General features: G+C 40.0%; 1 protein-coding gene across 3 annotated transcripts in view; it reads right to left on the bottom strand.

The window, feature by feature from the left end:
* The window catches only part of LOC129707364 (proto-oncogene tyrosine-protein kinase Src-like), a 133,261-nt gene that overhangs the window by 8,575 nt on the left and 97,585 nt on the right, over nucleotides 1-27,101 (bottom strand). For all 3 annotated transcript variants that reach the window (XM_055652347.1, XM_055652346.1, XM_055652345.1), the window contains 6 exons: nucleotides 26,875-26,978; nucleotides 11,681-11,830; nucleotides 9,205-9,360; nucleotides 6,157-6,336; nucleotides 5,173-5,249; nucleotides 2,607-2,760 (listed from right to left, as the gene is read on the bottom strand). In XM_055652347.1, coding sequence (XP_055508322.1) covers nucleotides 2,607-2,760; nucleotides 5,173-5,249; nucleotides 6,157-6,336; nucleotides 9,205-9,360; nucleotides 11,681-11,830; nucleotides 26,875-26,978 — 821 coding nt within the window. The remainder of the gene's footprint in view (nucleotides 1-2,606; nucleotides 2,761-5,172; nucleotides 5,250-6,156; nucleotides 6,337-9,204; nucleotides 9,361-11,680; nucleotides 11,831-26,874; nucleotides 26,979-27,101) is intronic.

Genomic DNA, 27,101 nt, shown 5'->3' with positions numbered 1-27,101 from the left:
TTGCACTTTTCAGTGCAACTAAATGGTTTAGCCTGCAGTCATAACATAGAATAATAACAAAACAAACACTCAACACAGTTTAAAGTCCCAAAGTCATTGTCTCTTCCCTCCTTGCTCTCCCTCTGCGCCGAGGCAATCCAAGCCTCCGATATTGCGACCCCGCCAGGTGATGGTGTGCAAGTCCCGCGGCTGAATCCGAGCTCCGCAAACGGGCTGGTTCAAACTCTGCGGCCCGGGGCGGTCGAAGCTGCCGAAGCTGCCGTCCTCCAGTCCAGCGGACGCACCTGTAGTTGTGGGAGCTCCGGAAAAACAGGTCACCAATCTGTGAGCTCCCGACGATGTCGTCCACTGGCCCGCGGCCGAGCCTCCGAGGCTCCAAAGTCGGGTCGGAAGTTTGGTCGCCCCGCAACCACGGCCCCGAAGTCGGCCAGCCTTGCGTTGGTAAGTCCTGGCTCTGCCTCCGGAGCCTCAAGGTCAGTCGCAGTTGGAGGCCGCCAGCTCAAGGCTGGCGGCCTTGAGCTCGAGGCTCATAGGCCTCGGCGCAGACGGAGACGAAGACGGGGGATACGGCATGAAAGGTCGCATCCCCCCCGAAGGAAGAGTCAAAAAACATGTTACACCCACCCCCCCCCCACACATACACAACTAAATAAACCGAAATAAACTGTAAAAACAGGACAAAAGAAAACAAAAAAAGAAAAGACAAACGGACTGCAGGCGAGCCGCAGCTGCAAGGCAGCCCCGCCACTTCCGGCATGTCCCTAGTGTTGCAGGATAGTATAGTGTTAATGTGCGGGGATCGCTGGTTGGTGCAGACTCGATGGGCCAAAGGGCCTGTTTCCGTGCTGTATCTCTAAACTAAACACTGGTATTTGAGCATTCGCAGGGTTTACTGTTGATTTGTAACAAAGACAAAAAATGCAGCTACATTTCAAAATAAAGATTAGAGTCCTTTAATTGATTTCATGATTGGATATGCAGATTTTGTATTAAATATTCTAGACGAGGAGCCAAGTTAAAGGTCATCAGGGCTGAAGGAAAAGGACAGTGTCCTATTTCTCAATAAATAGATTATTTTCCTTACTGGAAACCAGCAATTCCTTTTATTTCATCCATTACCACCTAATCTATCCAAAAATAAATCATCTGCGACGTTTTTCAGATTAATTGAGCTAATATCAAATACAATTGTAGAATCCACAAGATTTTTTAATAATTCAGTTCATAATACACTGTGAAATCTTGATAAGATCAAATCATTGCTAAAAGATGAAATTGTGGCTTAAAGCAATGTATGATTCTATCAATTGAATCTTGCCATAGCCTTGGGATGAATGGAAATAAAAATTCTGCTTTATCATTGAGGATGTGAACCAACCGCATGTGATTTAGTTCCACAAAGTCAAAATGATAGGAAGTGGTCTAAAGAAAGAGGCAAGTGAAATAAATCTGGGATAGGACTGTTTTTAGAGTCATAGAGCGTGGAAACAGGCCCTTCGGTCCAACTTGCCCACGCCGACCAACATGCCCCATCTACACTAGTCCAACCTGCTCGCGCTTGGCCCATATCTCTCTAAACCTATCCTATCCATGTACCTGTTCAAATGTATCTTAAATGTTATGATAGTACCTGCCTCAATTACTTCTTCCGGCAGCTCGTGCCATAGACCCTCCAGAAAAAAGGTATCCCTTAGGTTCCTATTAAATCTCCCCCTCCAATCTCGTATCCATGAGAATTGGCCTGAATTTGTGGTGAGCAGCAATCAGCTAACCTCACATAAAACTGCTCACAAAAATCTGGTGATCTCTGTGATGCTGACTTCCTCTTTTCTGATGTTAGCTGCTGCTAAGTGTCAATTCAAAAGTGTCAATTCTGACATCCAGCAACATTACTGCCATTGGGATGACAAGAGTACTCAATTTCATTGTAAAATTCCCAAAGACAACCGAGACCAAAGAGAGCAAAGAAGCACAAGTTTGAATCGATTAATACTTGAAATAGTTGCAATCAATGTAATATTAAATTAAAAATTCAAGTTATTATTGCTATAGCTGGAAGGTTGATAAATTTATTGTCAGCCTTTTCCACAATTACACTGAAATCATTCATTTTTGAAAATTCCTAAATTAGTGTTAGTTTCTTGCATAACAATGATACACTTCATAAGTTTCCCCCCATCATTCCAACTGCAAATTCTGGGCTATTTCAAGTGGCTACAATGGGCAAAGGTGCTTGTAACTGGATGAATGGTGGGGAACTCACTCATTGAGGAAGGACCAGGCAATGGACATTTTACATTGTTTTGGATGAAGATGAATTACAGGGGCTCGGAACTAAGATCAATAAAACATCATGCATTCTTCTCGTTAAATCATACGTCAATATGTGATGAGCATGCATCCGAGATGGTCAACAATGATCTCTCTCTAAACTTTTAAACCCTGGATGGGAATAGAATTGTCCTAAAACATGAATGGCAAACCCTGAAACAGTTCTGTCACATGCTGAACTCTGCTGATACCAGGGGAAAAAAAAGTTATTGACAGGATATTTCTAAAATGGCGTTGCTTGGAATCATCTTAGTCATTAATTGATCAGTGCTAACCTTGCCGGGCTGTGTATTCATTGTCTTCGATCAGTCGAGCCAGGCCGAAGTCAGCAACCTTACACACAAGGCTTTCACCCACAAGAATGTTAGCTGCTCGCAAGTCTCGATGAACATAATTCATCCTTTCCACATAGGCCATACCAGCTGAGATCTGTAAAATCAGAATGAACATACCATTGAATTCAAGGCTAAACAACAGAGGCGTATCACATGTTATTTGCCTCCCAGGATCAGGGCTTGTGGTCTAGAATTATATTTACCTTTGTAAGGTTTTGGAACATGAAACATTCCTCCTTCAATAAGGATACTGTACGTACAATTATGGGCAAAATGTTTGATATGAAATGAATGTGACAATATTTATTTACATGTAGATGCAATCAAGTTTTGGGAATCAGGTTCTTATCTTCCAGGTGCATTTCAGAGAACTGAAACTTAACTCAGCTGATTAAAGGATAAATTACATAAATCACCAAGTCACAGTGCGTGGCCCATTCTGTAAATTTCAAATGTAAGGGTTAGCACTACACGCTACGAATCCCAGTTGTGGAGACACTGGTATCGTTGTCTCGTTGTAGGACATTGATCATCTTTTAATCTGGATTTTTAACTTAAGTATTGTGGGTTTTTGTTAAATATAAATGATGATGTTTTTATGTGACATACCATGATTTTATATATATTTATGATATTTGATATGCAATGCATTTTTAATGTAATGTTGCCCCTTGTCTGGACCTTGAGTCCGTAATAAAGTTTATTATTATTATTATTATTATTATTATTATTATTATTATTATCATCTTACCACAGTTTCAAAGCTTATAGAAAATAATCTAAAATCATCTTGTCGTACATTCTTCCCATTACAATAGAGGAGCAACTTGAGGTCAGAGGAGAAAGTCATTATTTACATGCAATGGTTTCATCACCATTCAACGATCCCTCAGGCAATATTTGTTTCCTCAGTATGAAGTTCAACAATTTCAGGTAACCAGCTTTTCCAGTTTGTGTCAGGCGTGGCCAGTTCTCATACAAGGCCGTCCACCTTAACTCAGTCTTTGCCTTCCCACAGGTGCTGCCCTTCTCCTGGGGGTTTGCAGCATTCTCTTTCATTTCTGATCTCCAGCAATTGCTGTTTTCCACTCACGGTTCAAGTATGTTCTTTTGTTTAAAAAAAAGTTTTGTTCTTAATCTGCCTTTGTTTACTTATTAACTAGATGGCTCCAAAAGCATTGTGTCTTCTGGACAACACTGGTCAGCACCCTAGCAATAATATGTGCTTTGTCCTCTCCTCCCCTTCCCATCTTTAAAACATTTAAAACACTTTATTTTTTCACTTCTCCAGCTCTCCAGAGACGGTCAATGCAATGCAATCATTTTTTTTCCATAGATGCTGCCTGACATGCTGAGTTTTGTTCAGCACTTTAACTTTTTAATTCCGTTTTTTAACAGCTGCAGTTTAAAAAAAACACTAGTTTATTCTCTCATTTCAAGACTGCCTTCTCCCCCAATAAAGCTCTTCAATGATCTGCTTTGCTTTCAGATAGCCAGTCATATTCTAGGTATATGTCCAAATAATTGTTAAGAATCTATCACATCATTTAATACCCATCAAACCTCAACATAGAATAGAATAATGCTCATCTTAAGCAGTTATATTTTTAATAAACTGACCAAAAGCACATTGTGGAACAACCTTATTAATTAAAGAAATGAGACACAGTCTGTGGATGAAATAATATGGTATTTTGATATCTGCACTCGTTAACCAACAGCTGGTGCACAATTAATCAAATGGAAATTTGGGGTGCAAAAAATCCAAATTCATAATTCGAGATGGCAGTAAAACCCATTGCAAAGTTTTCTCAGCACTAAAAAAATCAGGGAAGATTTTGCTGCATTAATAGTTTTGTTTTCTCCTTGCCCCCAGAAACAATAACTTCTAAGTTCTGACGGTGACCCAAAGTGCTATTTCTGTTTCTCACTTCACAACTTGCTGAATGTTTCTTGGTATTTTCTGTTTCTATTCCCGATATCTTTCAACTGTTCTTTGTTGTACAGGTTACATGCTATTTTAGGTAAAGTATCACAATATTGTGGTCTCTTGTGGGAGGTTCATTACTCATACTAATGATTGTGAATGAATGAATAAGTTTATTGGCCAAGTATTCACATACAAGGGATTTGCCTTGGTGCTCCGCCCGCAAGTGACAACATGACATACAGTGACAGTTAAGAATGATACGTAAAACATTAAACATTAATAATAAAACATTTTTGATTAAAACATTATTGTATATCCTTTTTTATATATAAAATCCACCAAGGCCAGTGGGACCATTGGGGTCAAGGAAAGAGCTTTAATGTTCTGGCCCCGTTTCCACCAATCATTCCACCACCACGCACATGAAGCGCAAGTCAGACACCATTGTACGTAGATACTGCGAAGTGTGTTCAGCTCTGGCTGAACAACTTCTAATCTTGTGTGTGGACTCGATAATCAGAAGTAGGACCATTGAAAATCATTTTCTTTTAAGCTCTTAACAACATTAGGACTAACCTGAGCAGCCATATCAACCAGCTGTGGAAGTCTTAAGTATTTGCCCATCTCTCCTTTGAGGAAATCCAACAAACTTCCTGCAACATTAAACAAGAATACAACACTTCAGGCTTTGACTGGAATTCCTTTCAACATTTTTTCTTTCTGATCCTTAGCTGTCTGCTTATCAAAGGTGTATTACAGACCACAATAAAGTCTTGTTTTTCAGGCTCGTTGAAATGCGGAGCATCGATGCCAAGTATTCCCAGGCCAGGTGCAGCTCATCTAGACACAGCACCAAGGTTCATTCCACTTTAACACCAGAAATTATGCAGCCTTTATCATTTTTTATTTATTCAGTTTTGGAATGTGCTGATTGCTGCCAAGTCAGCAATTATTATTCATCATTAATTCCACTTGAGAAGATAATGAGACACCGTTTTGAACTACTACAAAATTGTCAGGTGAAGATATTCCCACAGTACTATTTGGAGACAGGGTGGTGGTTTTGGTATCAGTATAGATAGCATGATGGGCTCAGTGGGCCATCGGGCCTGTTTCGTTGCTATACATCTCTATGACTCTAATTAGACACAGTGACAATGAAGGAGTGGTGAATGTGGCCGATGTTCCTTTCCCCTCAAATAACCTGCTCCAGTCAACTTGAGCAAGACCTTCTCTCATACCTTCAAAGTTAAAAAGGAGCATAATACAATGAATTGTAGTCCCTAAGATGTGCCATTACAAAAGCCCATTCCAATTGGGCTTGGAATTGCGTAATTTCCTATTAATTTTGCAAGGAAAACAAATCTAATCACACTAAAAAGTAAAACCATTGTAAAGTGATTTTTTTTCTCTGAAGGAGAAATATCAGACTTTATTTTGTCCCCAGACTCTATTCATATTTGCATTGGTCTTGCAAGTGGTTTTACAAAATGCCAGGGTTTGTTTTAGTGATGATAAATATAACAGCATGTTAGTCACAAACATTCCACATGTAAATACCTTTGCTCATGTACTCAGTAACAATGTAGATTGGTTCTTCGGAGACAACAGCATACAACTGCACCAATTTGTCATGCCGAAGTTTTTTCATAATCTGGGCCTCCTGCAGAAAAGCCTCTGGGGACATTGTACCAGGTTTTAAAGTCTTAATTGCTACCTTTGTTGTTCCATTCCATGTTCCTATAAACAAAGAACAATGTATGCAAAGGGTTAATACAAAACGGAAAAGTAACACGACTACTTTCTGCTCTTCATTGTCTCCTGGTTCCTCTCTCCATGCACAAATAGTAAAGATTTATGTAGGATAGTGCTAGTGTGCAGGGATCGCTGGTCGGCGCGGACTCAGTGGGCCAAAGGGCCTATTTCCGCTCTGTATCTCGAAACTAAACTAAATGTTCCTATCTGCCTCTTGTGCTTACAAGGAGTCATTATCAGAGCCTTCATCTAAAGCATTCCAGCCATGACAGTAATTGACATGAAAGCTCTTAAACTTTTAGCGATAGGATTACAATTTTAAATCTCCAAATCATTGCTGTACATCATAAAATTCCAGGGATTTGATATTTATTTACGGAAAGCACCATGACATTTCAAACACCCATCATTTTAATTCTCCATCCCCTATCTACTACCACTCAAAATTCGATCCTCTAACTTCTACGATACTCCGTAAAGCTTAATGCAAGCTGCAGAAACAGCACCTCATTCTTTGAGTCAACCTTATCGACTCCAGGGTGAAGTGAACAATCAATATTTCTAAGATAGACACAAAATGATGGAGTAACTCAATGGGCCTGACCCATTTGAAGAAGGGTTCCAACCCAAAACATCACCTATTCTTTCCCTCCAGAGATGCTGCCTGACTTGTGGAGTTGCTGTGACATTTTGTGTCTTTCCTTGGTATAAACCAGCATCTGTGGTTCCTTCCTACACAATCAATATTTCTCGACTTTTTATTTGTTCTCCACCAATTTTCTTTATTGACTGATTATTTACAATTTTCCAGGCTGACGTTATTTCTTTGCAGCAAAACCACTTTCTTTCATCTTCATTCTCTTTCGTTGTCTTCCCCACCTCCACTTTCCGCGGGATCATAAACCCTTTTATCAGCTAGTTCTTGGTTTACAAGTATTCAATTTACAACTTACACAAAAATGCTGGAGAAACTCAGCGGGTGAGGCAGCATCTAGGGAGCGAAGGAAATAGGCAACGTTTTGGGACGAGACCCTTCTTCAAACGGGTATCGACCCTAAACATTGCCTATTTCCTTCACTCCATAGATGCTACCTCACCCGCTGAGTTTCTCCAGAATATTATTTCGATTTTCCAGCATCTGCAGTTCCTTCTTCAACATTCAATTTACAAGTTATCACTGTAAAGTCAGTGTCTCTGAGGTACATCTCTTCTATTTACAAATATGTTTTTCCTTAAGTGTCACTTGTCTCTCAATACACTGTATCTTAATACCCACACCTTGACATACCCACATATTGAAATTTCAATTAACAAAATGTTTTTCAGAAATATATTCCTTTTGTAAATCAAAGAACGGCTGGAGCTCTAGTGCTGATGAACAGTCAAGGGCATGAAATGTCAACTCTGTTTTCTTCTGCCTGACTGGTTCAATATTTTTAGCATTTTTCCTTTTTAATTTAAATTTCCCTTTGGTCAGCGAGGACTGCCAACAAGCTGTTTGAAAAGCACCAGTTAGGGCTCCAATGAAAATGTCCTTTAACCACAAAGAGCAACATTTTTAGGCAGTCTAGACACTGTTCGGAAGTTTGTAACTACACCAGCTTATAAGTCCATCACAGTTTATATAGCTTATGTGATCTTACATATAAGGTAGCACAGAGATACAGGTCGTACAGCTGCTGTCTCATAGTTCCAGCAATGAAGATTAAATCCTGATCTCTGCTGGTCTTTTTATGACTGGTTAGGTGCAACTATTGAAGCTCCGCAAGGATTAGTCCGACCATCAATTATTTACTATTTATATTAATCATTTGGAGAAAGGGGTGGGGCACAGGTTTGCTGATGACACAAAAAGAGAGCTGGGGGAGCAAGATGCAATTAAGCTATTTGACGCTCTGCAACAGAATATGAATTGGATGGGTGAGGGCAAAAACGTTGCAAATGGATGTTAATGCCGGAAAATGTGAAGTTATGCATTTTTATAGGAGCAATCAAATGGGAGACTACTATCTAAATGGAGAGAGATGGTCAATGGGTGAAGTACAGAAAGGATCTAGGAATTCTGTGCATGAAGCAAAAAACATTCGCAGAAGATGCAGCAGGTAATCAGGAAAGGAAATGAAATGAAATACAGGCCTTAATGACATGGGGTTGGAGTGTAAAAATAAAAAAAATGCTATAATTATGCAGAGTGTGAGGCTGCAGGTTTGGTTCTCTTATTTAAAAAAAAGAGAATATATTGGCATTGGAATGACCAGAAGACATTCACTTGACTAATTCCTGAAATGGGCGTTGGCCTATCAGAAATGACTAGACGTGCATTCTTTGAAGTTCAAAAGAACAAGGGGTGATCTTATTGAACCATATAAGATACTGTGCAGATGACGTCTGGGGGAGAATTTCAAACAAAGGGACGGATACAAGATAAGAGGGCTGTCATTTATAACTGTGGTGCATTGTAATTTCTTCCCACAGAAGGTGGTGAACCTTCAGCATTCTCCACCTCAAGGAGTGTGCAGGCTGGATGATTGGGGCTTTTAAAGTAGAGGTAGATGACAGGAGAATTGAGGACAAAAGGGATCTGGGACAGAAGAGGAATCAAGGCCTGAGGCAAATCAACCAAGGTCGATGGGACAAACTGGGCATCCATTCAAAAATTAAGTAAATTAGAATCCAAATGGTCTCAATTTATTATTAAGGATTATATTATAAAAGACAACATTTAAAATTGCTGTTAGACACTAACAAAGTAGGTTAGAAGAGTTATTCTTGATTCTACCATGAATGTAAATTTTCAAATAACACAATTAAATCGCCAACTACTATTAACTAAAATATTTCCAAGTCTCTTACCCATCCATACTTCCCCGAAGCAACCCTGCCCAAGCTTCACTTCCAATCGCAATGATTCCCTTGGGATTTCCCAAGCATCTTTAGCTAATCCCTGGGTCTGGGGTTTCACGGTTGGACAGACAGTTGTCAGCCGATGACACAGACCATCAGAGTGCTCTGCAAAAGAAGACCACAGCACAGCATAAATACTTCACTATCCTTCAAAGCACTCGGCCCAATGTATACGATGTAAACTCTGCCTAGCTCCCATCATACGACACGGGCACAGTCAAGTTTCAACTTTGTGGGCTGTATCAGAAAATAATCTGGTATTCTTCAGGATATATTTCAAATAAAAAATCATGTTGCTTTAATTTGCAGTCTGTCAAACCGCATCTTTTGGTAAATAGCGGCTTTGTTACTCAGAATGTTTTCCAAGAGGTAAGGCCTACAAGTACCTGTACTTAAAAGTCAAACAATCCAAGTCTACAGTTCTGTAAGTTACAAATATATGCTGACTTTTACAAATTTGTTTTTCTACTGACAATGGTCTGGAAAGTGGACACAACGGTCTGGAAAGTGGACACATATCTGGTCTTAAGGTCGCAATGTCTGTTTCGAAATTGGATTGATTTCCATGTATTTTCTTTTTGCAAACCAACTTGACAGTCTGGCTCTAAGTACCAGAGATATATATCAGCTTGGATTTGGACATTTTATAACTCCACTGGAAATTCTCTTTAAGAGCACACTGACTTTGAAAAAGTTCCTGATACAGGTTCTCAACTGGTAAAGTCAACTATCCTCCAGCTACCTAATGCTTATACTTATGCTACCTAACCCACTAAGTTCCTCCAGCAGTTCCTTTTAAGACATGGATCTGGTTTGCCAATCTCAGCACCAGAAATCCCGATAGAAACCCCAGTCAATTTATGCCTAAATGGAAAATCAAGACTTGAATTTGGAAAGAACATTTGAAGAAGTCCTAAAACGATTTTACATAACTTTGAGAATTTGGGTATTACCGGCAAGGCTAGCATTTATTGTCCATCCCTTACTGCCCTTCAGAAGATGGTGATGAATCACTTTCATGAAGCCCTGACAAGATGGAATGCAACTTGGAGGCTAACGTGCAACATTGGGCATTCCCATGTACCCGCTGACATTTACTTTCTCTGGTTCTTGATTTCCCTACTCTCGGTAAAAGACTCTTGAGCATTCACACTGTCTATTCCCTTCATGATATTATACACATCTATAAGACTACCCCTCATCCTCCTGCACGCCAAGGAATAAAATCTCAGCCTGCTCAACCTCTTCCTATAGCTCAGGCCCTTGAGTACCAGTAACATCCTCGTTAATCTTCTCTGCACCCTTTCCAGCTTAATAACAATTTTCCTACAATGGGATGACCGAAATCAAACACAAAACTCCAATTGTGGCCTTACATCCCAACTTCTATATTCAGTACTCTGACTGATGAAGGCCAATGTACGAAAGTCTTCTTGACTACCCAATCTACCTGTGACACTACTTTCAAGGGGTGGAGTGATTACATTTTGTGATCAGAAACAGAATGCAGGAAATCAGGGCTCACAAGGCTGGACATGATTACAGACAGAAAGAGTGACGTCTTGAAGGGGCTTGAAACAAGAATTAATATTTAAAAACTGAGCAGTTATTTCAAAAGAAGAAATGTAAGTCAGTGAATACCATACACGTCAAATAACATGTACTGCGCTACAAATAATATCTCAATTAAAACATATATCCTAGAGATTTGCAAGCTCCTTTCTTACATTAGAGTATGTTGTTTTATTTATTTGTGCACATAAAGAATTTCTGCTGAAAACAGATTCCTATTTATTCTCAGGCCTGGAGTATTATAGGTTCATTATTCTTCAGCAAGGCTTCTGCAATATTCCACTCACAGACTCTCAGAGGATGTGTTGGCAGCTAGGCTAATGGCAGCTCATTCTATTTAGATGTATGTGCTTTGTTCTGCAGATCTCAAAGGCATGTGCACGCCACACATGTACAGGTTCACTCAAGATTATAATGAGACTCCAGGGAAATGGTTCATTGGGAGTTTCACTCTGGCATTACTAGTTATTCTGACTTCCCCATCACTCATTTTTAAACTGTAAGCAAAGTGAGAATTTTGCAAATATTTACTTTTGAATAATTAAGACATTTGCAGGTTCGAGTTCATAAGTTTTCATTAAGTTACAAGCTCTTTGTTTCTAAAATTCAATATCGTTGCAGCCTGACACAAGAAACCTTAAGGATCTGTTTTCTAGACAACTGTTTCAGTTGTGAAATGGAGGGTCTGTGAAGAGAGCACCAGTGACATGTGCAATGTTTTATTTCTGCCACTCTAGCTATTTAATTAATTCATTGACAGATGCCCAACACTAACGTTATTTCATCCATTTACAGGCACCATTGTAACATGGAAAGATATCTTCATCATAGTCTGTACCGTCATTGAACTTACTTGAATAGTGGACTACCAGTTGCTGCAGGTTATCAAACTGTGTCCGTGATGTAATATAGAAGCCACCCTTGTCCAGTTTGCGTATCTTGTAGTGCTTCACATTCAGTCCTTTTGCATTGTCATAATCGGACACAGATAGACAGTAAGCACCTGGATAAAGTAGAAAGGAGATGATATAAAATTATGAGAGGCATATACATGAAATATCAAGGACTAGAGAGCATAACTTTGAGATGGAAGGGGCAAAGTTTAAAGCAAATGTGTGGGATTTTTTTTACACAGAGAGTGGTGAGTACCTGGAACGCACTGCCAAGGGTGGTGGTGGAGGCAGATATGATAGTGCCATTTAAGTGGCATTTAGATGGACACATGGATATGTAGGGAATGGAGGGATGTGGATCAGAAGCAGGTGGAGGAGAGTAGTTTAACTTGGCATCATGTGGGTTGAAAGGGCTGTTCCTGTAAAAGGATAGAGGTATTACTCTACAAGCAGTTTACTTCATATAACTCTATACTTCTAGTTGGATTCTGCTGGTGCACAAGTATCAAGTTACCGAAGGAATTTAGCTGAAGGAAATTAAAAAAGATCTTTAGTTTGTCTACAGTGTGTAATATGGGTTGTTCCCGAGCTACCATTGTCATTTGTGTAACTTTTATTATATTGCAGTTCAGATTCTAGGATAGTCAGCTGAGACCCACTCTCCCTCAATTAGTTGCAGATAGTATGGCTAGGTGACACATAAACCCCCAGAAAGGCATCCATTATCTTCATCAGCCTGGCCCCAAATCACATTAGTAATAAACTCAATGTTGAAAATCTCAAAGACCCTCCCATAAACATTGCATCTCACAGGCAACCTGGTGATTTCCAGCCCACAGGAGCTACAAGTTGTTCACAGCATCTGCACTCTCCTGATGTCAAATGTAATTAACACTTGAACGGATCCTTTGCTTCTCTACCAGAAAACACGAAAAGCTGGTTTGAATGAACAGTAGTCCCAGGAGCTAAAACACCACGACCACAAGGCATTTTCACGAAGGAGACGATTATAATTGCAGTAATTACAAATGAGTCTTCTTGTGGGCTGCCACAGGGAAATCAATAACCTTCAACTTTGTTTACATGGTGCAATATCGCACTTGTCCTGCTTCACTGAAATGTATTTCATACCAATTTGTAATGAAACAGAACTGAAAGCACCGCATATGTAAAGTGTTTTGTTGAGAGTAACGGGTTAGACAGTGTCACTGCACCTTTCAAACATTCCCAATACAGGTGCACCCCAGGTTACGACAGGGGGGCTTCTGAGAACTGATTGTAAACCGAACAGCTTGTAAGTCAGAAATGAGTCAGCCCAGCAGTATATTTAAATAAAAACAGACCCACCATGTGAATGCAGAGTAAATTGTGACGTTTAAATCATATTGCCATGAACTGAGTTCCCACATAGCAGAAGATGGCTGTGGCCTCACAGCAGCCAGCAAACCCATTGTTAACCCATCCCCAGTCTCCAGAATGCTCATTCATATGTTCAGGTTGTACACATGTCAGGACTTGGGGAGGTCTTCATGTCCCTTTTGATTCAAATTACAGATTAACAACCTGCACAGTTCAACTGAAGACTTGTGCAAGCATCAAAGAGGAATTGGAAACTATCTTCCAAGTTTGTTCTTTCTCCTCCAACGCAACGGGCAAAATTTGCTTGGCACAAGATTGTTCAATGAAGTGTTTGCAATACCAGAAACATGTAGCTTACAGGGAGACATAGCAGAACTGTGAATAATACCAAGGACGGAAGCTCATTGTTATGTTGAACAGCACTCTGCTGGAAAATCATTTTGAATGCATCATGCGTTTACAGGGAAACTGTTCTCAAGACCGTTAAATTAGATTTAGCACAAAATTCACTCGAGGCTGAATCTGCCCACTGCCACTTTTAATTTGCTCTGTTGGTTGCTTTTCTGGTATTGCTGCAGAATGCAGTTCCCAGGCCAAGAATTCTTGACAGCAGAGAATGTTAGCATGTTATGTTTCTGATTCCAGGCATTCCCTTGCTGCTGTTGGACATGGACATTGCAGATATATACACTAAAAATGAGAGAAGGGCTTCAAATTTAGTCTCACAGTGTGGTCTCACCTTACTTATCTTTGCTCAATATTTTATTGTGTTTCAATCTACACTGAGAATATCTTTCAAAAATAGGCGTGATTATGGACGTGAAATTCTGTCATGTCCGAAGATTTGGATAACACCTTAAAAGTTGATAAGGAAAATAGTTATGAAATGTAAAAAAGTTTAATCATTTCAACTTTTTCTATCTTCACTTGAAGGAAGTATTGGGTGGAAAGGTAGAAAGTCCTGGTGTCATTTACTTGTGAACTATGCTCACTAAACTGAGATGCCCATTGGTGCTAGTGGGTATATTTACATAAACTATATCATGAGAGCACGATTTCAGTTGGGAAGAGTGAGATGACGGACAAACTGAAATAGGTGCTCAGGCAATGTAGGCACAAATGCCTTTTCTAGCACAGGTCACTAAACAGCAAGGACGAGCAAAGTACAGATAATTTATTCCCTCACTAATTCTATCCTGCTATCGTGTTCCAGCTGTCTCTTATTGTGGCATCCTCATTACTAACTGGTTCAGATAAGATAATGAAGCACAGATCATGGGCTGATTTTGTAGTTACCCATTCTGTACAGCTGAAAGCCAGAGTGAATTGCACTTTAAACTGCGACACCAACTGCACATTCTGAATGAATATTTCAAGCCAAAAATCTGGAAATAAACCTCAACATCATTTCTTAAATGTTCACGTTTGAGTGTGCAACTACCCTTCAGGATAGACTCCTGTTCAGTAAGAAAAATCAGAATGCACAAACTGTACTTCATTTTAACAAATAAAGTCATTAAAATGCTTCGACCACAATCATTGATTCACTTTCGACCCATGTGACTATTCTTTAGACATGAACTGTGTGTTTGCACATTAATTTACCATTGAAGGCATTTAACAAAGACCACTGAATTGTGATCACAAGTATTAGCCTTTTCCTTAGCCTAAGTGCAGATGAGTTGTCTCAGAAACCAGAGATCGTCAGGCACTTCCTGGAATGTATGGATTAATATCATAATGGCAATACATCTGAATTACTAACGTCAGGATATGAGGCAAGGAGGGAAACTTAACATACCTGCTTGATAATTGAAAGCAACTGCACAAAATTTCAATTCATACCAGTCTTATCTTAATAATTGGATCCAACAATTCCTAATAGTGACTTTAATAGTGAATTGCAACCTGAGAATTTATGGACAGATTAAGAGAAATGCATTTAGATTAGTAAACAGGTATAGCTTTGGCATAAAGAATGGCTGAGACAGGGAGAGCCTTTAAAGGAAAACTGGACATAGTTCAAGGATCAGGAAATCACAAAGATCTGAGGAGAGATTTGATCACACACGGATTATTCTTGCAAATAATTGACGACATTATAATGGCCTTCTAATAGTTCAATACAGTGGCCAAAACCAGCTGGGGAAAGTCTCGGAAAAGAAAAATAAATGCTTGTTATTTATTATGGCATATTTGATTTGTGAAGTAATAGAAACTTCTCTGGCAACCACAAATTATGTTCTAATACCACCACAAAAAAGGATACATAAAGTAATAATGTCATAGAGCAAGGACAAGGGGCCATGAGGCCAACATGCACATGCCAAACAAGATGCCACATCGACACTTGCCCCACATGCATGTGTTTAGCCCATATCCACCCACATCTTTCCTATCCATGTACCTGTCCAAATGTATTTTAAATGTTGCTATGCAACCTGCCTCAACTACCTCCTTGGGCAACTCATTCTATATATCCTGCGAAAATGTTCCCCTCAGGTTCCTTAAAGAGCCAGAGACCAGGGTTTGATTCTAAACACGAGCGCTACTTCCTCCCACATTCTAAAGACGTGCAGGTCTGTAGGTTTTCTGCTTCTGTAAATGGTCTCTGGTGGTTCCTCCAGCATCCCAAAGATGTGTGATCGATGATCGATGATCGATGATCGGCGTGTTTCTATGCTGTAAATTTTCAATTACATTAAAACAAAAACGACTAGATATTTTCTTGCCTCATAGTCTTGACAATGCCAAGCATAAATAACTGTGTTAAATTCACTGTGCAACACTAACTGTTAGTGTGGAAGGATCAAGATCTAGTGGGTCATTTTGAAGATTTGACCATGAAAGTGAAATGTTTATCATAAACATTCATACTTCCTTCAACGAAGCAGAGAGACCAGAAGCAGAAATGTTAAGACATGTCAGCATCGCTTTTGCCAGAATGAGGCAAATGTATGAACTAACGTGTCCTGCATACAGGAGGAGCTGCCATGCAGCACCATTAAATTAACTCAGATAAACTTTCCCTTCACACTAGTACGGGACATGCATACAAATCAACTCTGCAGTAGCTTCAAAGACCCAAGTATTCTTCAAGACATCAAGGCATGAAATGCTGAATTTCACGTTATTTTGTCTGGTAGGTTGAACTAATTTAATTGAAAAATCAATATGCTGCATCAGTGAGAACATCTTTCAGAATTCTAATATATATACAGACTTGCAAATTGTTTTTTGAACTGGATTGTGTTCTGTAGCATAGAACATTCTAAATCTTCTTCTTCTTTTCGTGTCTTTGAAGCTGGTTGGTTATATGACAGTTTCCCATTCCCTTACACAGTCCTTTGCGTTTTTATTGAACACTGCAAGATCCTTTGGGCTGCACTGGTTGGGTAGTAGGGGGCAGACAAGGCAGTGCTGCATTGTATGGTCCTCTTCTCCACATTCACAGGTGGTTTGGCCAGTTTCATAGCCCCATCTGGCCATGGCAGCTTTTGATCGCCCTGTTCCTGTTCTCAGGCGGTTGAGCGTCTTCCACTGGACCCATGGTGCTTCTGAGCCCGGAGGGAGGGCTTCAGAAGGAGGGATACCCATGTCAGTAGGAGGGGGGTCGTCCTCAAGCCTTTTTGTCCATAGTTGGAGTCTGGTTTCTTCCCGTGATGCTATTAGGGGCTGGACATGGCTGAGAAAGCTTCTCCTGGACTTCAGCCGTTGGGCCGGGGGTACACGTCCGTAGAGGAGGTGGCGTTCATCACTAGTGGCCTTAGTCATCTCTACTCGGCTGGCGACTTCCCGTCTCACATCGGCAGGGGCAATGCCAGCGAGGAGGTGCCGGTTGTTTATGTTGGTGGGCTTCAAGCAGCCAGTGATTGAGCGGCAGGTGTTATTCAACGCTGGGTCTAGTTTCTTGGCATGGGATGATCTCTCCCAAACAGGACACGCATACTCCGCAGAGGAGTAGCACAGGGCCAGAGCAGTAGATCTTAATGTGTGTGCTGTGGCTCCCCATTTGGAGTTGGTCAGCTTCCGGAGGATGTTATTTCGGGAGTTAACTTTCAGTTTGGTGTTTTTGACGTGTTCCTTATAGGAGAGAGTGCGATCCAGTGTTACACCGAGGTAGACAGGGTTGGTGCGGTGCTCAAGAGGTGTTCCAGACCTACATTCTAAATAATAGCGACTATTGATTTATAATGAAATATATGCTATCAAGTATTGTAATATTTTGTGTAACATACACACACCACAACAATTTCAAACATGCAATGTACTATATACACCTTTTCTCCACACTAGGATTTTCTAGTCTGTTTCCTGAACGTGGCAACACAAGTAGAAAGAGTGGTCAAGAAGGTGCATAGTATGCTCGCCTTCATCGGTTGGGGCACTGAGTATAAGTCAGGAAATAATAGTTGGACAAAGTGGATTGCTTTCTCTGGAATGTCAGAAGTTGAAAAGAAACCTGATAGAGGTGGGGGTAAAGGAAAAAAAGGGGTTGCTTTGTTGATTAAGGAGGATGTCACGGCAGTGGTCATAGTTGACATTACTGATGGTTTGTCCAGTGAGGCTATATGGGTGGAGCTGAGAAATAAGAGAGGAATAATCAATTTTCTGGGAGTGTACTACAGGCCCACAAATAGTAGATATGTTGCAAAACTTACCTTCAGCGGCGCTGCAGTTCTGCCCGTGTGCACGACTTTGGCACCTTTGAGAGGGGGGCGGGTTTAAAACACGATTTTCTCTAGGCAGTTGAAATCGATGTTGTTCAGCCTACTTAGTTGCTGACGAAAAATCGCTGCAAAATTCGTTCACAGCAGGTATTTTAAAACTAAATTGGGTTATTTAATTGTTATAGTAGATTAAAAATCATCCTCTAAAGCCGCGAACCCCGACAACGGGACGGATCTCATGTAGGGGATAAGGCAAGGTAGGTTGTTTATTTTTACATTAAAAAGGGCTTCTTAAGATCCCTTTATACAAAATCTTATGTTGCGAGTAGCTGACTTGGGGGCCCATTTAATCCCGCAGTATCTTTCATGCCGACATGGGGTACAAATTCACCGTAATGGCAGCGTTCTAAACCAGCGCTTTCCACAGAATCCCACTGGCAAGCTGATTTAAATGGCCATTAATTTACAGCAATTGAACACTAAATCCCTTCCATTTGGCCTATAAATGAATGTCAATGAGATTTAAAAATCATGTTTTATTGTGAATTCTTGTGGGAATGTTCTTTGGACACTTAGGCTATTTAAAAATGTTAATCTTTCCTTAAGAAATGGATAAATGTTTAGATCTAGTAATTGAATTTTGGAATTAGCTACAATTGGGTAACTCACTAGTTATATGCTTTAATTTCAGGTCATCCAAGTAAGATTGTTTAATATTTGTTTCAGAATGCTTCAACCTATAATAACTGAAAATTTCTTTCAGTTCTCTTAATTTTTAATAAAGTTATGGGCTTTAGACTGTCCTCGATCACAGCTTTTGTGTTAAGTCAATGGAAAATCAATAGGGAACAAGATGCTAATTTCCAAGTATGAAAATGGCCATAACTTTATTAATACTGAAGATATGAAAGTGAATTAGGTGTCAATTTAAACTTCATTTTATGCTTTATCTGATGGGATAAATTGCAAACTTGATTTTTAAAATCTCAAAATTTTGTAACATTGCTATAAATAGTCTACGGGAATTAGAAAAGCAAAAATGCCAAGAGATTGCAGGCAGCTGTTTAAGGACTAATAAGTTTGTTGTAGTAGGGGATTTCAACTTTCCCAATATTGACTTGGAATGTCATAGAGCAAGAAGTTTACATGGGGCAAAATTTATCAAATGTGTTCAGGAGAGTTTCCTCTGACAATACTTAGAGGGCCCTACATGGGAGAGGGCAACACTTGATCTAGTCTTAGGAAATTGGGAGGGGAAAGTGGATGAAGTGTTTGTGGAGGAGTCTTTTGGGACCAGCAACAACTGTTCTATTAAAAGTGTGCTGACAAGAGTCCAGGACATGCACATCTCTCTTAAGGTGAAGGGCAAAGCAGGTGGGCGTAAGCTTGGATGATGAAAGAAATTGAGCCCCTGATTAAGATATGGAGGCATGGGACAGGTACACACAGCAGGAATCAAGTGCACCTCTGAAAGAGTTTTGGGAACTGAAGAGCACGCCAAATAAGGAAATCAGGAGGGCAGAAAGGGGGCAAGAGATAGCTCTGGCAGATAATATTAAGGATAATCCTGAGATTTTATGTACATTAAGGGAAAAGGAGTAACCAGAGAGAGAATGGGAGCCCTTCAGGAATCAAAGCGGTCAACTTTCTGTGTAACCACAGGAGATGGGCAAGGTCCTCAATGAGTATTTCTCCTCTGTTTTTACTGTGGAGAAAGAGATGAGGACAAGAGAACTTGGGGCAGTCAATGGAATAGTCTTGAGGGCCAGTCAGTATTACGGTCAAGGAGGTGCTGAAGGTAGACAAATATTCTGGGCCTGATCAGATATATCTGAGTACACTGATCAGATAATCTGAGTACTAATAAGTCAGCTAGAGAGGAATTGCAGGTGCCATAGCTGAGATTTATATCATATTTAAATATGGGTGAGATGCCAGAAGTTTGGAGGGTGGCAAATGTTGACGTTCTATTTAAGAAAGGCTGCAGGAAAAAGCCTGGGAACTACAGGCCAGTGAGTCTAACATCTGTCATCGGAAGTTACTGGAGAGTATTCTGAGAGACAAGTTTTTGAAGACGTGACCAAAAAGGTTGATGCGGACACAGTTGTTGACGTTGTATATATGGATTTCAGCAAGGCATTTGACACAGTTAAATTTCTTTAGTTTAGTTCAAAATTAGTTTAGTTTAGTTTATTGTCACATGTGCTAATCCAGGCCAGGTTGCTGTTGATATTTACTCCGAGGAACTTGAAGCTTTCCATCATTACTACTTCAGCGCCCCGGTGCACGTACATGGCGCTGAAATAGAGGTGGTTGAAAGTTTCATGTTCCTAGGATTATATATCACAAGCAACTTGTCCCAGATTACCCATATCAAAGCAGTGGCCAAGAAAACACATCAATGCCTATATTTCCTTAGAAGGCTTAGGGAGTTTGGCAAGTGCCCAACAGCTCTCATCAACTACTATAGATACACCGTAGAAATAATTTTGATTGGGATGCAACATAGAGTCGCATGATTTGGCAGCAGCTCCATCCAAGACAGCAAGAAATCGCTGAGAATTGTGGATTTACCCTAGACCATCACACAAACAAACCTCCCTTCCATTGACCCCATCTGCACTTCACGCTCTCGGCAAAACCACCAGCATAATCAAGAATGAGTGACACCTTGATCACTCCCTCTTCTCCCTTCACCCATCAGGCAAGAGGTACAGTAGTGTGAAAACGCATACCTCCAGATTCACTTTCTTCCCAGTTATTACCAGGCATCTGAACCATCCTATCAACAACTAGAGAGCATTCCTGAGCTGCTACCTACTTTATTGTAGGCCCTCGGGCTATCTTTAATGGACAATCTTGCATTAAACACGATTCCCTTTATCATTTTTCTTTACATTGTGGACGGTTCGATTGAAAAAATGTATAATCTTTCCGTTTACTGATTAGAATGCAACAAAAAAAGATTTTTACTGTACCTCACTACACATAACAATAAACTAAACTAAACTAAACTACTGCATGGTAGGCTGCTATGGAAGGTAAGATTGCATAGGATCCCAGGAGAGCTAACCAACTGGATAGAAAATTGGCTTAATGGAAGGAAGTAGTGGAAGGTTGTTTTTTGGACTGGAGGCCCGTGACTAGTGAAGTGTCTCAGGGTTCCGTGCTCGGCCCACTGCTGTTTTGTCATCTGTATCAATTATTTGGATGAGAACGCACAGGCATGATTAATAAGTTTGTAGATGCCACACATGTAGATCTATGTGATATTGTAGTGAAGATGCTTGACAAAAACCGTTGCAGAATCTGGATTGATTGGGCAGGTGAATTGATGGAGTTTAATACAGGCAAGCACGAGTTTAAAACAGAGAAGTGTGAGGTATTGCATTTTGGGAAGTCTAACCAAGGCAGGACCTACACAGTGAATGGCAGGCTCTGGGCAGTGTTGTCGAGCAGAATGATTTAGGAGCGCAGATACAGTGTTTCTTGAAAGTGGTATCACAGGTAGATAGGGTGGACAAGAAGGCTTTTGGCACATTGGCCTTCGTCAGTCAGCATTCAGTAGAGAAGTTGAGAGGTCATGTTACAGTTGTATAAGACGTTGGTGAGGCCACATTCGGATTATTGTGTGTAGTTTTGGTCACCCTGTTATAGGAAATATGTTATTAAGCTGGAAAGGGTGCAGAGAAGATTTACGAGGATGTTGCCAGGACTCAAGGCACTGAGATATTGGGAGAGGTTGAACAGGCTAGGACTATTCTTTGAAGCACAGGAAGATGTGGGGTAATCTTATAGAGGTGTATAAGATCATGGATGAATAGATAGGGTAAATGCATAGAGTCTCCTATACCTAGTGAATGGGTATCAGGAACCAGAGGACATAGGTTTAAGGTGATGGGGGGGGAGACTTAATAGGAGTCCGAGAGGCAGCTTTTCTTTTACACAAAGGGTGTTAGGTATATGGAACGAGCTGCTGGAGGTGGTAGTTGAGGCAGGAACAATTTCAATGTTTAAAAAGCATTTGGACAGGTACATGGATAGGACAGGTTTAGAAGGATATGGGCCAAACACAGGCAGGTGGGACTAGTGTAGATGGGTATTGTAATCAGCATGTCATTGTGAAAGTGTGCTGAAGGGCCTGACTCTATGAATCAAGAATGAATTGGTCAGGATAAAGGATCAACTGGAGTTGAAATATGTCGGAAGAAGACTAAATTATGGAAATGAAACGTGCCAATAGCGACGAAGCAGTGTATCAAGGTTTGTTTGTACTCTGGTTCAGCTTGGATGTTACAGTGTATGTAATCACTGGCACAACATCAAAATGTTAGTTTAAAATCAAATCTCGATTTTACCAATGGTCAGGTGGAGAAAATTTGAATTTATCAGGTTATCATATAAAATATGATTCATGACTATCTATCAGCAGCACAAGAAGACAAGATGTGGAGATGGGAAGAGATACAATCAAAGTTCAATCTAGGAAGAATACCAGAGTTGATAATGCATGAGTATGAGTAAATCCATCAGTATATTTAATTGCAAGGAACAAAACTATTGTGAGATCAATGTTTATCAGCAGAATAACAGGGGAGAAGCAGGATAGATCAATAATTAGCTATGAGCAAAGTCTGGTACACTATTAAATGCACAAAGAAAACCAGGTTACAAAAGCATAATGGAAAAGCTCGGGCCATAACGCATGCTTATATAAAGAAGCAGTATTGGCCTTCAACAATCTGTGTAAAGGCATTACTCAAGATAAGCACATAAGAAAAACTGCATTGCACATACTTTATCGAAACTCCCAAAGCCAGTGGGGTACATCTGAAGTATTATCACCGTTATAATGTAAGAAAAGTGCCAGCACAAGAATCCCTCACAGAATAAATCTCACATTATCTCTTTCAATAATATTGTGTAGGGGATTAACTTTGCCCAAGACAATGGGGATAACCTCCTTCCCATTCTGCACCATGGGATTCATTTACATCTCTTGAGAATGAAGTTAGGCTGGAAGATGTAAAAACAGAGCTGAACTAAATACCTAAAGCGAAAGACTGGCCTATGCTGGAACAAGCTGCTGCGGTGTATTAATTAGGGGTTACCTAAAGCACTGAGTTTTCAAAGCTGTTGTGCTGCTGCAAGTAAGAATTTCATTATTTCATTTCAGCACATATGACAATTAAACCCTCTTGACCCTTGACAATTACATTTAAAAATAATGGGTAACTTAATCATTTCATATAATGGAGAGAAATACATTCGCTTAAATAACCTGGAGAAAGTTGAGTGTCTGAGCATTGATAGTCATTGAGCACAGAAGCTGAACCTTCAGCCCAACTCATTCATGCTGAACCAGATGCCCCATCGACACTGGTCCCATTTCCCTGTGTTTGGCCCATATCTCTCTCAACCTTTCTTATCCATGTACCTGCCCAAGCGTCTCTTCAATGCTGTTATAGTACCAGCCTCAACTACCTTCTCAGGCAGCTTGTTCACTGTCTGAGTAAAGAAATGCCCCTCAGGTTCCTCTTAAATCTTTCCCTCTCACCTTAAATCTATGCACGCCTGATTCTTGATTCCTCTACTTTGGGTAAAAGCTGTGGATTCACCCTCTCTATTCTACTCTTAATTTTATACACCTCTGTAAGATCACCCCTCAGCCTCCTGCGTTTCAAGGAATAAAGTCCTACTCTGCCTAACCTTTCCCTACGACTCAGGGCCCCGCGACCTGGCAACACCCTCATAAATCTTCTCTGCATCCTTTCCAGCTTGGCATTCCATGTGTGCCTCTTTAAACTGCTCACAGAGAGCAGCAATTTAAAATAATGAATTCTCTGCCTTATGGACAGTGTGAAGCTTTTCACAAATGAGACACTGCAGTCATTAGCCTGGTGACTGAATTATAATTATCTGGGTTTTTTGGAAACAATCTTTACGATAAATTAACCAGCTCCAGGATGCATTCCCATGTACAAAATTAGAAAGGCCAGAGTCATAGCTGTGGAAGTTGTGGTTCAGGATACCTAATATGCATTGAATTATGTTGCATGTTGCCAGGACTCAGAGGCTTGAGCTATAGGGAGAGGTTACGCAGGATAGGACTCTATTCCTTGGAACGCAGGAGGCTTAGGGTGATAGTGATCCTCATTATCCCTTTCACGAGCTTGCCATGTCATGCTACCGTCAGAACCCCATACCTATATCGGTCAGTAGTCTCTGAAGGCCACAGTAAACATTTTCCCATGGACAAATTAGGTGTCTCCAAAACAATCTCAGCTCCGAGTCAAACCTGCAGTGAAGTGGGCTTCCCTTTATGTAAAGCAAGCAGTGGAGAGGATGGGTCTGACTGGTGCATGGTTGACTAGTTTAGAACATGGGCAAGGTCCACCTAGGCAGGGCTGTTATTGAATGAGCCTGGCATTAGGATTGATGTTAACTCTTCACTCTTTCAGCACTGTCTGCTGAAACCTAGGCTTCTGTGCTTTGCCATTTGCTTAATATCACCCCTGGTTCACAATATGCTCATGTCATTTACGATACAACTTGTAGATAGTTCACTGCCTGGATGGGGTGGGAGATTGCAACCTTCACGTGGTCCGCCTTCGTTTTGACGAATGCAATCAACCTGGCGCGCACAATCAAATAAGATCAAATAGAACAAGTTGTCCTACAACTTTAGGCTGTGCACGCCATACTCAAGAAGAAAACCACCTGGATCGCTCACCCAAATGCATAATTTCTCAGTCATTATTCCATTATACACAGAGATTCATAAGCAGTTAATAGTGCAGCAGACTGGAGGGCTCCTGTGGCTTTATCCTTAGCCTGATGCAGAGGTGGTTGCAAAGCCGACACTAGCAACAGACTGGCTTTGTTCAGGTGCAAAGAAATGAAACTTACAACCCCAAATTTACCTTGTTGAGTTCTATTTTTAGTGCTAGGATTCTTTGTTTGGTCAGGAGCATATAATTTTTTTTAATTGATGAAAGCATATTTGCTATATTTATTTCTGAAATGCGGCATTAATACTGGATTGAAAATCTTTAATTTATTTAGCTCAGTGTAAATCATCTTTGCTATATTCCATTAACAATTTTCTTACAATCTTGGCCACCTTACACAATCAGGATAATGATATTTGTGTGTCTGGTTTTTAATGGATTCTGATAATTGAACTTGTAGTTGGGATGTGAAGCATGTCTCTTTTGTAGTGCCTTGAGAGCAAGAAAACAAACTCATTTTATCTATTCAGTGACCTACTTTTCACATTACTCTGCCTCTAGCCAATACGTGGTCTCTCATGAGCACTCCCTCTTTGATACTAAAGTCTAACCTTGGCTTGCAACATCAATATTACCTTTGTTGACCTTGGCTTCTCATATTTTTTGACATGATAATTTGACAAAATGAATTTACCCAATCAAACTTTCAAAATTCTATATTTTTACCCAATATTGTCAATTTAAAAAGCTAATGGCTTACTTTTATTTTAAATTGACGATTTTCTTAGAATAATCAATCATTTTACAACTATTTATGTTGGTTCAAAAGGTCACTCAGATTAGAAAAAAAATGCCATGAGGCAATGTCACAATGGCCTCACAAAATTGGCAATGAACAATACTTTGACCGTAATATTGTACATTTGTACTACAAACCTAAATATTGTTCTGGACTTGATAGCATCAGAAGCTATACTACTTGCTAACCATCATTTGTTTCCGTTACTGAATTTTATTGGAAGGCAACCCCATGTGGACTATGGCTTGGAATAAAGTCCATACTTCATCCCACAAATTCTTGTTACCAGGTGAAGATATTCATGTACAGCAATATTTCAATCCTAAATATTCAAACCAAGGGAACATCGGTTCTCCATTGCACACTTATTTTCTGTTAACCTGCCGTTTTGTAAATTGTCATCTAAAAGTGTATGAAATGGGGAGTGCTATGCATGTCAAACGGAAAAGATTTGCTTCCTTCTATTGTTCTTTTCATCACTAAATGACATCAACACACATTTGCCCTTTGCACAGCAACAATGAAGCAGTAGTAGTGAGAAGCTGTCAACCTGTAGCCCAAGGGCACCAATTTCCACATCCTACATTCTTACACATTAGTTACACAGCTCAAGAATAACAAGTTTTGGTAAAAAGAAGATACATGTTAGATTGCTCAAACAAGTTGAGAATGCTTACTCAAATGTATAAAAGTTAAAAGCTGCTTTAATCAGGTTTCCCTGTGTAACTGATGGAGACTCCCTCCCTCCCCAGAACAAAGACTGACAAATGAATTTGCATTCTTCCCCAGATCCCTTGGCTCTTCACCCTTCCATTCTAGTTGATTTTCAGTGCTTTTAGCCACATTCATTCAGCTTTGGCAAGTTCAAAAAGATTCATCGGCTATACAATGTTGAAGAAAAATGCTGTCAAATCCATGACATTGGAGAAAAAGAACACAACCATCTCATTCATTTACTCAAGACCTGAAGGCAACACAAGTAGAATCGTACGACTGTGCTGCTCACTTTTACACTTTCAGCTATATGGGGCACTTGTTGGATTACTAGTCACGAGTCAGCAAGAATATTGAAATATTGGCAGGTTATTAGCCCAGGCGTATAAAGAGCAGCTCAGTTATTTTAAGTACTACATGCTAAAATGATCAACAATTAATAATAGTCCACATTAAGTTCCAAGTGGAGAAACCCTTCATTGCTTGTGAAATATTGGGCATAGTAACAATCATATTCATCTTTCTTTTTGATTTTCCATAAGAAGTTAAACATATACAAACTAGGATCAGTCCTCTCATTTATTTAGTAACTCATTCACATAAATGCACAGAAGTGCATCGATCTCAGCAACTGATGGATTTCGACAGATTTTGGCTGTGCTCTTTGGGATATTCTTGGGATGGTACAGTAAGTAATCTGCAAAATTGCAAATGTAAGCATGCTATTCCAAGGTACATTAACAAAACGTCATGGTGCATATCTGTGCATATCATGTTTTAGCAAGAAAAATATCAATTTTATAAGTCTACGTAAGCAAGACCCAGGGAAAGAATCTGATTATAAAAGGAATTTCATTCAATGAATTTTCAGTCATAATTACCTTTTGTGGTCTCACTCTCCCTGACCAAAAAGGTACCTCTTGGATTTTCAGGGCTGAGCAACATTCGCTCTGATTCTCTTCTCGTAATCTTCCCAAAATACCACCTGAAAGAGTAAAAGTTAAACAGCTGCAGTTCAATGACAATGCACACTGTTATAATTTTAACAAAGCAGGACTCTAAGGTATTCACTTAATGCTAACATAATGCTTTCTACTCTTGCAGCAAA

Source organism: Leucoraja erinacea, chromosome 21, assembly GCF_028641065.1.
Source record: "Leucoraja erinacea ecotype New England chromosome 21, Leri_hhj_1, whole genome shotgun sequence".
NCBI classification, from domain to species: domain Eukaryota; kingdom Metazoa; phylum Chordata; class Chondrichthyes; order Rajiformes; family Rajidae; genus Leucoraja; species Leucoraja erinaceus.
Note: the sequence above shows the minus strand (reverse complement) of the source record. Positions and strands in the feature narration are given on the sequence as shown.